The 13497-nt window shown below is 42.3% G+C and overlaps 1 protein-coding gene across 2 annotated transcripts in view; it reads left to right on the forward strand.

Annotated features, from left to right (window-relative positions):
* The first annotated feature begins 557 nt into the window (after positions 1-557).
* The window catches only part of PAFAH1B2 (platelet activating factor acetylhydrolase 1b catalytic subunit 2), a 28376-nt gene continuing 15436 nt past the window's right edge, over positions 558-13497 (forward strand). Inside the window, exons 1-2 of one of the 2 annotated variants that reach the window (XM_043899990.1) lie at positions 558-957; positions 11414-11501. In XM_043899990.1, the coding sequence (XP_043755925.1) occupies positions 11421-11501 (81 nt within the window). In that variant the 5' untranslated portion in view covers positions 558-957; positions 11414-11420. The remainder of the gene's footprint in view (positions 958-11413; positions 11502-13497) is intronic. The other variant, XM_043899997.1, reaches the window with a different exon arrangement.

Raw genomic sequence — 13497 nt, forward strand, 5'->3', positions numbered from 1 at the left:
GTCTGCAAAAACAAGCCCCCTGATCATTTTCAGAGCTCTGGAAGGCTCTACCAATTCAGACAAGGATCTGAATGGATCCCATTCATTTTTAAAGGGCCGGCTCTGGATGTTGCTCAACCAAACGTTTTGCCAACTACAGCCTGCGTTCATCTTTTGCCCCACCTCTTTGCTGTTACAGATCCCGCATTTATATAGCATTTAGCACATCGTCTTTTCATATTGACTGTACGCGCGCGCGCACACACACACACACACACACACACACACACACACACACACGTCTTCCCTGAAACTGGATGGATCTCTAAAAGAAAAAGACTCTGGCTCTCCATACCCCTGCTATGGTATCAGCTTCAGAGGCGGTCATCCAAAATCCGTACATTCATCATAGAAACAGAAATTCCACCCATGAATATGAGGTACTGCCTCATTAACCTCGGGGCCCTATTTCCCTCCCTCTGGCAGCAATTTGGTTTATTCCACGGGGTGGAGAAGGAAGCCAGGTTGGCGGGGTGGGAAGGGAATGGCGTCAGCGTGAGGTCACCGCACATTGTCCTGAATGCCATCTCGACGCTACGGTGATATGAACGCAGGATTGAGGGATGCAGCGGAAGGAAAGATAGAGGCCCAAGTCGCGCAGACTACATGCAAACCAAGGGCAGGATAGAGAACAAAGCGCGGAACTCGGAGGGGCCCTGCAGGACAGCTGGGGGCTAGCACCAAGCGCCAGCAGAAAGAGAGCGCGAGCAGAGGCAAGTGGAGGCCGGGCAGGATGGGGCGGGACTTCCGGAAGCCATTTGCCTGAGTGGCAGGGGAACCGGAAGTGGGGGCGCTGCAGCGGGTGCTGGGGCCGGAGGAGGGACGCGCCGGAGCGGGGCCGCCGGGACTGAGCGAGCGACAGACGCGCCACCCGCCGACGCCGCAGCCGCTGGGGGCCCGCACGGACCCTGTGCCTGAGTGAGTGCATCTCGAGGCGCGGGAAACGGGCGGCTGAGAGGCGGGGGTCGGAAAGGGCTGCGGTTTGTTATTGTGCGAGGCCCCGACCTCGCGTCCCCTCCCCCACCCCGCCGGGCCCCTCCCCCCGCGCCTCCCCCTCGCCCCCGACCCTCGGGGGGCCCTCGCGCGCACGCGCAGTCTCGGCGGGCCCGGCGGCGGTTCGCCTGCCGCCCTCCCGCCCACCCCGGCCACCGGGCCTCCGGGCCTCCGGGCCGCTCGCCGCACTCCTCGGAGCCCTGCCCCAGCGCCCCACCCCCAGGCCTGCCACTTCCTCGGCTGCCCCGCCTCCCCGCCGCTTCCCGCGGCCGAGCCCCGTGGCGGGGCGCGCCGCCCTGCCCGGCCCTAACCGGCCCCCCTGAGGAGGCCGCCCTCAGTTCTCCGCCGCTCCCCGGGCTCGCCGCCGCCAGCCCCGTTTCCAGCCACACTTCTGCCCCGGGGTCTCGGCCGCTGCCTTTCCCTCTGTCCCCGAGCTTGAATCTCCGACCCTTTTCTCCCATTTCCTCTGTCTGAGAGGCCATTGGTGCGGACCCAGACCAGTTGCTCTTGCTTTTAGGCGGAGCACTTTTTTCTCCCCAGATCTTTTTGTGAAAAATTTCAACTGTGCAGAAACTTCCTCGTTGCTTGCTCTAATATATTCAAAAATAGACTGCCACGACTCAGAAGAGCTTATTTCTTGGAGGGCTGTGCAGTCCATCATCACCTCATTTTAAAAGATGAGGCCCAGCGAGGCTGGTGATTTGCCCAAGGTCAACCAACTTAGGTAAACCTAGCGGTGGACAGGTTTTCTTAAGATGCTTTTTACCTGGTCCGGGTCCATGTACCAGATCAGGATCTTCTGGCCTTCAGGTTTGTGAGGTACCCGTTGCACAGTGACTCACTATTTTGCTTTCCATGACTCCCAAGCCAGCGTTGCTTTTCATAATGTGTATGCAAACATTGAGGAAACCAAACACATAAAGCTTCGGCCTCTTTTTAGAGCTTACCCACGGAGAAAGGGAAGACCGCCTGGACCCACCGTGACATCTCATGGTTCAGCCTTAAATGGGGGGTGTGATGGGGGGGCGAGGTGGGGGGGACTAGTAAACGTGTGGAGAGAACAGGGTATTGTGCCCCTAAGCATTCCAATATGCCTTCCCTGGGATATGCCTTGTGTCTGCAGATTCTTCTTCTGGGCACATTGTTCTGATATAAAGGTTGCCTCCTTGTGGGGGAGCAGGGGAGGAGTATGAAATCATCTTGCTTTAATGTGTTGGCTTGGGCATTTGATAATGAATTATGGATGTACTGGAACCCGGGGACCCATCCACCCCTCCACTGAGGCAGGGTACTCGGGATGAGGCCTGTCTTCTCCTTTAGAGTAAGCTTGCCAGCTCTCTCTGAAAACGAGGAGTCTTAGGTCAGAGTGGAAACATTCTAAATCTTTTTAATTCTTAGTGCGACTTTCCCTCTCCATCTGTTTCCTGACTCATGAAGCATCCAGCTTAGCTTGAGGGTTTATAATTCTTTGTTGTTGGAGCTAGACATACTAGCTAGACATACTACACCACTCTGGTACAAGCATTTGGAAATTCTGGTACTATATTTTCATAGTCTGAGTCAAGTAGAGAAGACAGAAAATGCAGGAAAATTGGGAAATGCTGTGCAAGTCATTTACTCATCTTCCCAGAGAACTCTTTTTTTTTCAGAGAACTCATTTTAATGGACAGTTAAAAGTTTGCCTGGAATAGTCTACTGATAAGTTAATTTCCTTGGACCTTTATCTCCATTCTCCTGGGTTTTTGTAACTGAACCTGCTGTTTGTGATCGCGGAAGCTAATGACTTGCTGCATGAGGGCAATTAATTACCAAGCAGTGCAGTGAGATGGGAGTCAGATCCCTCTCTGGTGGGGGTTTTTTCTGTTGTTACTAATTACAGCTTTCAGAATACTTCCATGCACTGCCCTTGGTTGCATAAGGTGACCATTAGAATATAGGAAAAAATTTAGAACCTCTTTCTACATGCATTTTTTAGGAATGAAGTTTTTATTACCTTTACTAATATTTAATATACAGGTTAACAGCAATTCACAACTGATTTGTAAATATACATATATTAAGGAGCATTTCAAAAAGATTCTAAAACCTTAAAAAAAAAGGTTGGAACCCCACTGATCTGGGCCAATCTTGACTCACATGCTTTATGCTTTTCTAATAGATGTTCACCTCATCTCTGAGTTGCCTTTGGAGGAATCTGCTTTGAGAGACAGATGATGTCATTTGCAGTTCTGTGTGTTAGAAATTTGTCTGTCTGTACACGATATCCACTGGCCTTGTCTTCCTATTTGGAGACACTGTAGAGTAAGCCTTAAATCCCTTCCTAATAATCTTCAAGTATTTTGACAACCATTTGTCTTGTGATCTCTTCCCCAACCAGTTTTTCTACAGATTATAAACATACTTATTTCTTTCAACTATTTCTGATATGATAGGTTTTTTAATTTCTCCTTGGCTCCTTTCCTTGAGACACCTGGTTTGTCAAAAAAAAAATTCTTTTAAAGTTCTTAACAAGATCTGAACATGGTATCCCAAGAACTGAAATGTAGTTGAAGTGCCTGCATTGTGTTTTTAAGTGATGAAGGATGTATTTGGATATGTTTTATTAGGGAGGCACCTTGTATGCACAGTTTGTTATCCTTGTTTTTTTTTAACGATCCCTCGGAAAATGGTTTCAATTATGTAATCATAGAGTGTTTGCTCTTGTTCAGTTGCTAAATTGTGTCTGACTGCATTCCCCATGAACCTGCAGCACTCCAAGATTCCCTGTCCTTTATTATCTCCCAGAGTTTGCTCAAACTCAGGTCCGTTGAAGCTGTGATACTGTCTAACCACCTCAGCCTCTGCCACCCCTTTCTCCTCTTATCCTCAAGTCTTTCCCAGCATCAGGGTCTTTTCCAGTGAATCGGCTCTTCACAAAAGGTGACCAAAGTATTGGAGCTTCAGCGTCAGTCCCTCCAACAAATATTCAGGGTTAATTTACTTTAGGATTGAAAGGCTTGACCTCCTCGCAATCCGAAAGACTCTCGAGTCTTCTACAGCACCACAATTCAAAAGCATCAGTTCCGCTCAACCTTCTTTATGGTCCAACTCTCACATCCATACATGTGAGATGTATTTTTCCAGTAGAAAAACCATAGCTTTGACTAACAGACCTTTGTTGGCAAAGTGATGCCTCTGCTTTTTAACACGCTTTCTAGGTTTGTTATAGCTTTTCTTTCAAGAAGCAAGTATCTTTTAATTTCCTGGCTGCAGTCACTGTCCACAGTGGTTTTGGCACCCAAGAAAGTAAAGTCTGTCATCACTGTTTCCATTTTTTTCCCATCTGTTTGACATGAAGTGATGGGACTGGATGCCATGATCTTAGTTTTTTTGAATGTTGAGGTTCAAGCTAGCTTTTTCACTCTCCTCTTTCACTTTCATCAAGAGGCTCTTTGGTTCTTTCTTCTTCACTTTCTGCCATAAGGGTGGTATCATCTGCATATCTGAGGTTGTTGATATTTGTCCGGGCAACCTTGATTCCAGCTTGTGATTCATCCAGCCCGACATTTTGCATGATGTACTTGGCATATAAGTTAAATAAGCAGGATGATAATATGTAGCCTTGATGTACTTCTTTCCCAATTTTGAATCAGTCCATTGTTCCACTTCCTGTTCTAACTGTTGTTTCTTGACCTGCATATAGATTTCTCAGCAGACAGATAAGGTGATCTGGTATTCGCGTCTCTTTAGATTTTTCCACAGTTTGTTGTGATCCACACAGTTAAAGGCTTCAGCATAGTCATTGAAGCAGAAGTAGATGTTTTTCTGGAATTCTCTTGGTTTTTCTATTATCCAAATGAATGTTGGCAATTTGATCTCTGGTTCCTCTGCCTTTTCTAAATCGAGCTTGTACATCTGGAAGTTTGCTCAGTTCACGTACTGTTGAAGCCTAACTTGAAGGATTTTGAGCATTACCTTGCTAACATGTGAAATGAGCACAATTGTATGGTAGTTTGAACATTCTTTGGCATTTCCTTTCTTTGGGATTGGAATGAAAACTGACCTTTTCCAGTCCTGTGGCTACTGCTGAGTTTTCCAAATTTGCTGGCATATTGAGTGCAGCTCTTTCACAGCATCATCTTTTAGAATTTGAAATAGCTCAACTGGAATTCCACCACCTCCACTAGCTTTGTTCCAAGTAATGCTTCCTAAGGCCCACTTGACTTCACATTACAGGATATTTGGCTCTAGGTTAGTGGCCAAACCTTTGTGGTTATACGAGTCATTAAGACCTTTTTTGTATAGTTCTGTGTATTCTTGCCACGTCTTAATATCTTCTGCTTCTTTTAGGTCCTTGCTGTTTCTGTCCTTTATTGTGCCTATCTTTGCATGAAATGTTCCCCTGGTATCTCCAGTTTTCTTGAAGAGATCTCTAGTCTTTCCCATTCAAGTAGAACAAATTATTTTTCTCCATTTTAGTAGTGATCTTTCAGTTAACCCTGTGTCCGTTAAGTTTTGCCTCAGAAATACCTAACATGCTCCAGGTGGGGAAATAATGAGAAATAGTGGGGTGTTTTAATCTATATTAAAAGTTAGGCAATAGATTTTTTCAACTAGTGAGTGGAAAATGGAGCTGTTTTGTTGCTATATTTCTTTACATTGTATATCTAATTTTTTAAAAATTTATTTAATTTTGGTTGCACTTGGTCTTCATTACTGCGTGCAGGCTTTCTCTAGCTGTGGGGCTACTCTTTGTTGCAGTGCATGGGCTCTGTTGTGGAGCACAGGCTCTAAACACACAGGCTTCAGTGGTTGTAGCACAAAGGCTCAGTAGCTGTGGCTCATGGGCCCTAGAGTGCTCAGATTCCAGTAGTTGTGGTGCATGGACTTAGTTGCTCCGAAGCATTTGGAATCTTTGTGAACCAGGGATCAAACCTGTGTCCCCTGCATTAGCAGGCAGATTCTTATCCACTGCACCACTAGGGAAGTCCTCTGTATCCAGTTTTGAAATCTAGAAAATGAGATTGCTCCTTGTCAGTCTCAAGAGCAGTAGTGCTTTTTGACTAGCAGGAAAGAAAGTTACTTTTAAAATTAAAACAATTATTAAGTGCCATATCAGATTTCACTTGAATAGCCAGACTTAAATCAAGAATTGAATGTAGACATCCCCCCCCACAAGAAACGAATATGGAAGATCTAAAATGTTTTATTGGTTAAAAACAAAAGGAGAACCTCAAAAACAAACATTTTTATATAGCTGTCTGTTTTAACCTTGTAATCTTTTTTTTTTTTTTAATGTATTTTAATTTTTCCATACTTTTCTTAGACAGTGAAACCCCCAAACAGATATCATAGTCTGATTAGATCTATACAGGTTCTTTTTATAGTTCTTCCTTATTCTTGAAATGATATAGGTTCCCTTTAGGGAGTTGGCATGAACTGGTTTTTGATCAGTGGGCCAGATGTGATGTAATTGGGGTCAGGCAAACCTCTTTTCCATTACTTACTGCACAAATTACCTAAATTACCTGATCCTCATTTTCTTCATCTTGCAATACTTTTGTGAGGATTGGAGGCTGTATGTAGAAGGTGTAGCGTTGATACTAGTCTTTCTGTTGTTTTCAATAGTTGCATAGTTTAGTAATCTGAAGAAATACAGGTTGTGAATGATATTTTACATCTTTAGTCAGATATGGGCTAAACCCTGAGCCCAGTTGTTTTTAGACCTAGGGTCATTTAGAGCTGAGCGAGTTTGGTTGCATAATTAGTGTTAAAATTGTTTGCTTCTGTAATTTCTTTTTTATGAATGAAAGTTTGCTTTCATGTTTAGGGCTTGTTACTTTCTGATCCTGAAAAGCTGCTACCTTGGCAATCCAGGGTATTTTATTTACTCAGTGAATACTTACTAAAAAGCTATAACTCAGTCCTCTTTCTGAGACAGTTTAGTTTTATTTGAGGATGCAAAGGAAGGAAATAGTATGGCCTCTTTTTCTGTAAGTCGCAAAACCCAGCCTTTTCTCTTTCATCATCCTTTGCATTTGCCCAGAGGCCTCTTAAGCCTAATGCCTCTAGTATGTATTATATATTCTCCAGAGTTGGTTGAAGACAATCTGGTTTCTCATTTGTCTTTCTTAAAGAGTAGCATTTCTAATTTTTCTGAATTTCACTGATTTATTCTTCTGCACTGTGCTGTGCGGTGTTAGGTCACTTCAGTCATGTCTGACTTTGCGACCTTATGGACTGTAACCCGTCAGTATCCTGAGTCCATGGGATTGTCCAGGCAAGAATGCTAGAGTGGGTTGCCATGCCCTCCTCCAGGGTCTCCTCTACTGTCAGATGCCATATTTAGGCTCATCGTTAATCATATTTTATCAGTGGAGACCTGTCAAAAATAAAAGTACCTAGGAAACGTTTTCGGAGAAGGCAGTGGCACCTCACTCCAGTACTCTTGCCTGGAAAATCCCATGGATGGAGGAGCCTGATAGGCTGCAGTCCATGGGGTCGCTAAAAGTCAGACACAACTGAGTGACTTCACTTTCATTTTTCACTTTCATGCATTGGAGAAGGAAATGGCAACCCACTCCAGTATTCTTGCCTGGAGAATCCCAGGGACGGGGTGCCTGGTGGGCTGCCGTCTATGGGGTTGCACAGAGTTGGACACGACTGAGGTGACTTAGCAGCAGTAAACATTTGTCAAAAATCAGTGCCAAAGCCCACAACTAATTTTATTATAATCTCTAGTACAGGTATATACTGTACTATAGATTAGATAGCATAGTATATTATAATCTGTTTAGTAATCAATGGAGTCTAATCATTGCTGTAGTAATTTTTAAGTGTATGACTCTAGTTCTCTAATATAGATACCTAGCAGATATCTAATATATATATTATTATATAGATATGTGGTCCACTGGAGAAGGGCCTTAATGGCAAACCACTTTAGTGTTCTTGCCTTGAGAACTCCATGAACAGTATGAAAAGGCAAAAAGATAGGACACTGACAGATGAACTCCACAGGTCGGTAGGTGCCCAATATGCTACTGGACATCAGTGGAGAAATAACTCCAGAAAGAATGAAGAGATGGAGCCAAAGCAAAAACACCACCCAGTTGTGCATGGGACTGGTAATAGAAGCAAGATTCAGTGCAGTAAAGAGCAATATTGCATAGGAATCTGGAATGTTAGGTCCATGAATCAAGGCAAATTAGAAGTGGTCAAACAGGAGATGCCAAGAGTGAACATCGACATTCTAGGAATCATTGAGCCAACATGTACTGGAGTGGGTGAATTTAACTCAAATGACCATTATGTCTACTACTGTGGGCAGGAATCCCTTAGAAGAAATGGAGTAGCCATCATAGTCAACAAAAGAGTCTGAAATGCAGTACTTGGATGCAATCTCAAAAATGACAGAATGATCTCTGTTCATTTCCAAGGCAAACCATTCAATATCACAGTAATCCAAGCCTATGCCCCCACCAGTAACGCTGAAGAAGCTGAAGTTGAACGGTTTTATGAAGACCTACAAGACCTTCTAGAACTAACACCCAAAAAAGATGTCCTTTTCATTATAGGGGACTGGAATGCAAAAGTAGGAAGTCAAGAAGCACCTGGAGTAACAGGCAAATTTGGCCTTGGAGTACAGAATGAAGCAGGGCAAAGGCTAGTAGAGTTTTGCCAAGAGCACGCGCTGGTCATAGCAAACACCCTCTTCCAACAACACAAGAGAAGACTCTACACATGGACATCACCAGATGGTCAACACCGAAATCAGACTGATTATATTCTTTGCAGCCAAAGATGGAGAAGCTCTATACAGTCAGTAAAAACAAGACCAGGAGCTGACTGTGGCTCAGATCATGAACTCCTTATTAGCAACTTCAGACTGAAATTGAAGAAAGCGGGGAAAACCACTAGACCATTCAGGTATGACCTAAATCAAATCCTTTATGACTATACAGTGGAAGTAAGAAATAGATTTAAGGGACTAGATCTGATAGTCAAGAGTGCCTGATGAACTATGGATGGATGTTCATGACATTGTACAAGAGATAGGAATCAAAAAAAAAAAAAGAGATAGGAATCAAGATCACCCCCAAGAAAAAGAAAGGCAAAAAAGCAAAATGGCTGTCTGAGGAGACCTTACAAATAGCTGTGAAAAGAGGAGAAGAGAAAAGGAAAGATATTCCCATTTGAATGCAGAGTTCCAAAGAATAGCAAGGAGAGATAAGAAAGCCTTCCTCAGCGATCAATGCAAAGAAATAGAAGAAAAAAATAGAATGGGAAAAACTAGGGATCTCTTCAAGAAAATTAGAGATACCAAAGGAACATTTCATGCAAAGATGGGCTCAATAAAGGACAGAAATGGTATGAACCTAACAGAAGCAGAAAATATTAAGAAGAGGTGGCAAGAATATACAGAAGAACTGTACAAAAAAGATCTTCACGACCCAGATAATCACAATGGTGTGATCACTCACCTAGAGCCACACATCCTGGAATGTGAAGTCAAGTGGGCCTTAGGATGCATCACTACGAACAAAGTTAGTGGAGGTGATGGAATTCCAGTGGAGCTATTTCAAATCCTGAACGATGATGCTGTGGAAGTGCTGCACTCAATATGCCCACAAATTTGGAAAACTCAACAGTGGCCACAGGACTGGAAAAGGTCAGTTTTCATTCCAATCCCAAAGAAAGGCAATGCCAGAGAATGCTCAAACTGCCACACAATTGCACTCATCTCACATGCTAGTGAAGTAATGCTCAAAATTCTCCAAGCCAGCCTTCAACAATAAGTGAACCATGAATTTCCAGATGTTCAAGCTGGTTTTAGAAAAGGCAGGGGAACCAGAGATCAAATTGCCAACATCCGCTGGATCACCGTAAAAGCAAGAGAGTTCCAGAAAAACATCTATTTCTGCTTTTTTGACTATGCCAAAAGCCTTTGTGTGGATCACAATAACCTGTGGAAAATTCTGAAAGAGATGGGAATACCAGACCCCCTGACCTTCCTCTTGAGAAACATGTATGCGGGTCAGGAAGCAACAGTTAGAACTGGACATGGAAAAACAGACTAGTTCCAAATAGGAAAAAGCGTACGTCAAGGCTGTATGTTGTCACCCTGCTTATTTAACTTCTATGCAGAGTACATCATGAGAAACGTGCGGCTGGAGGAAGCACAAGCTGGAATCAAGATTTCTGGGAGAAATATGAATAACCTCAGATATGCAGATGACACCACCCTTAGGGCAGAAAGTGAAAAAGAACTACAGGGCCTCCTGATGAAAGTGAAAGAGGAGAATGAGAAAGTTGGATTAAAGCTCAACATTCAGAAAGCTAAGATCATGGCACCTGGTCCCATCACTTCATGGGAGATAGATGGGGAAACAGTGGCTGTCTTTATTTTTCTGGGCTCCAAAATGACTGCAGATGGTGATTGCAGCCGCTTACTCCTTGGAAGGAAAGTTATGACCAACCTAAACAGCATATTAAAAAGCAGAGACATTACTTTGCCAACAAAGGTCCGTCTAGTCAAGGCTATGGTTTTTCCACTGGTCATGTATAGATGTGAGAGTTGGACTATAAAGAAAGCTGAGCGCCGGAGAATTGATGCTTTTGAACTGTGGTGTTGGAGAAGACTCTTGAGAGTCCCTTGTACCGCAAAGAGATCCAACCAGTCCATCCTAAAGGTGATCAGTCGTGGGTGTTTATTGGAAGGACTGATGCTGAAGCTGAAACTGAAACTCCAATACTTTGGCCACCTGATGCAAAGAGCTGACTCATTGGAAAAGACCCTGATGCTGGGAGGGATTGGGGGCAGGAGGAGAAGGGGATGACAGAGGTTGAGATGGTTGGCTGGCATTACTGACTCAATGGACATGGGTTTGGGTGAACCCTGGGAGTTGGTGATGGACAGGGAGGCCTGGCATGCTGCGGTTCATGGGGTCTCAAAAGAGTTGGACACGACTGAACGTCTGAACTTATATAGATATTATATGTCTATAATAATATAGATATCTAATATATTTATCTAAGATATCTTTGAACCATAAGAGCTTAACTGCTTGTCATTTGGTTGTTACAATAACATGTATTCATGAAAAGTGAATGTAAGTGTAAGGTATATACTTGGAGCAGACTTTTAAAATGTAATGCACTGTTCCTGAATGGTATTCAAACCTGTCTGGAAGTCTAGTAGTGCTGGAATATCTATGGAACTTGTGCAGTCATGTCCTGGAACTCATCTGCTGAAAATAAACTCCAGTTGCATCGTTTCTAGGCAAAACCACAATGAAATTTATTTAATTCTTATTTAAAACCTGACATGTAATATTTAAATAAGCAGTAACAGACATTCCTGTCAGTGAACAAAACATGACATAGACCTTTTTTCCCTTAGGTGTAGAATGAGCCAAGGAGACTCAAACCCAGCAGCCATTCCACATGCAGCAGAAGACATTCAAGGAGACGACAGATGGATGTCTCAGGTAAGGGAGGTGCACATAGATGAATCTCTCTGAATTTTAGAGTCTTGACCAAAGCTACAAAAGGGTGTTTTTAATGGTCAACAAGAACTGATTACTGTAAATAAAAATTTTTTATGTTAGAGATGTCATTCTAATCACCATCTGATATTGGAACTGAGGAATATTTTAAAGCATGTTCATTGCCCTTTGTTAATTTTAGTAGATAGCGATGTTTCTATTTTTTTTTTTTAAGCTTTTTTAAATTTCAAAGTAAGTTCATAAGTATATATATGCTTATATACATATATATGCATATATGCAACAAGTATTACAAACAGTTTAGAAAGAACTTCCTGTATCCTTCATATGGATTTGCCAGTTAACATTTTGCTGTATCTGCATAATTACTCTGTTGGAATCTGTTTATACTATTTACCAAGTTAATATTTTTTCTGAGTCATTTGAAACTATGTTGCAGTGTTCATGATGCTCCTTTACCCCTAAATATTTGAGTGTTTTCTAAGAAAAAGAACAGTCTCTCACATAACTGCAGTATAGTTATTAAAATCAGGAAATTTTACACTGACAGTATACTGTTCCCTCTGGAGAAGGAGATGGCAGTCCACTACAGTATTCTTGCCTGGAGAATCCCATGGACAGAGGAGCCTGGCGGGCTATGTAGTCCATGGGGTTGCAAGAGTCGGACACGACTTAGCAACTAAACCACCATACTGTTACCAAATGCAAAGACCATATTCATATTTCTTCAGTTGTCTGTTGTTTATATCAGTTTTCTTACCAATCTCGGATCACACATTGCGTTTGGTTGTCATATATCTCTTTATTCTCCGTTAATCAGAAACATTTCTTAGCATTTGTTTTTCATGACTTGACCATTTGTATAGGCTGTTTATTTTGTGGTGTGTCCCTCAGTTTGAGTTTGTCTTCTTGTAATCAGGGTTCAGGTTATGCATTTTTGGCAGGAATATCAGGGAAGTAATGCCTTCTGTGCATCACATAGAAGGCATTTTGACGTTGGTTTGTCTCATTGGTGATACTAACTTCGATCACTTGGTTAAGATAGTGTTGCCATAAACCAGTCCTAATTTGTTATAATACAGATTCATAGGTTCTTACTTTATTCAAGTGGGATATAATCCACTGTAATTTTGAAAGTCAGGTTGTCCCAGGTTTAGCAAGTGGGAATCCCTTCAATCTCTCATGCCGTTGTCTTCTTAGTATGTCCTATTATTTTGTTTCTGGTTTTTTTTTCCCCCTTTTTTTGTCCCACTGGGTTTTTTTTTTTAAGCACCTTTTTTTTTTTTCAGTACTTGTAGCTTACTTTTTAATAAAGTGTTATCACTTAAGTATATTTACCCTTTATCTGTTTTGAACCATATTGTCTTTTGAACTAACAAGTTCTGTATGATTTGAAGTCTCCAAAGTTTCCTGTTTTAGTATTTCATGATTCTTTTTGTACTCTTCAGAGTTGTATTCTCTCTCTGTTTTTGTCTTCTTGGGCTTAAAATTTATCAGCCTTTAGCTATTATATTTTGAGTGTTCTCCTATGGATCAATTACTTGGTTATTCTTTCTTAATCTTTCTCATTTGTTTATATCTTTCAGAAAGTATTATGGGGACTTCCCTGGTGGTCCAGTAGTTAAGACTCTGTGCTCCCAAAGCAGGGGGGCTTAGGTTTGATCCCTGATCAGGGAACTAGATCCCACATGCTGCAACTAAGACCCAGTTTAGCCAAATAGATACATACTTTTTTTTAAGGTATTATGAAATATTTTGAGCATCTGTTTGTTTGCTTCTCACTCTAAAAAAATACAGCATTGCTGAAAGAATTGTGTTCCCCATATATGCCTCATTGATCACATTTCTTTCTCTTTCCTACCTCCCCAGTATCCTGAATTTTTTTCACGTATTTGAATACTACATATATAATCTCTAAACAATGTATTTAGTATTTTTGCATGTTTTTAAACTATGTAAATAGTATCTTTGTATTTAT

This window comes from Cervus elaphus, chromosome 1 (assembly GCF_910594005.1).
Source record: "Cervus elaphus chromosome 1, mCerEla1.1, whole genome shotgun sequence".
Taxonomy (NCBI): Eukaryota; Metazoa; Chordata; class Mammalia; order Artiodactyla; family Cervidae; genus Cervus; species Cervus elaphus.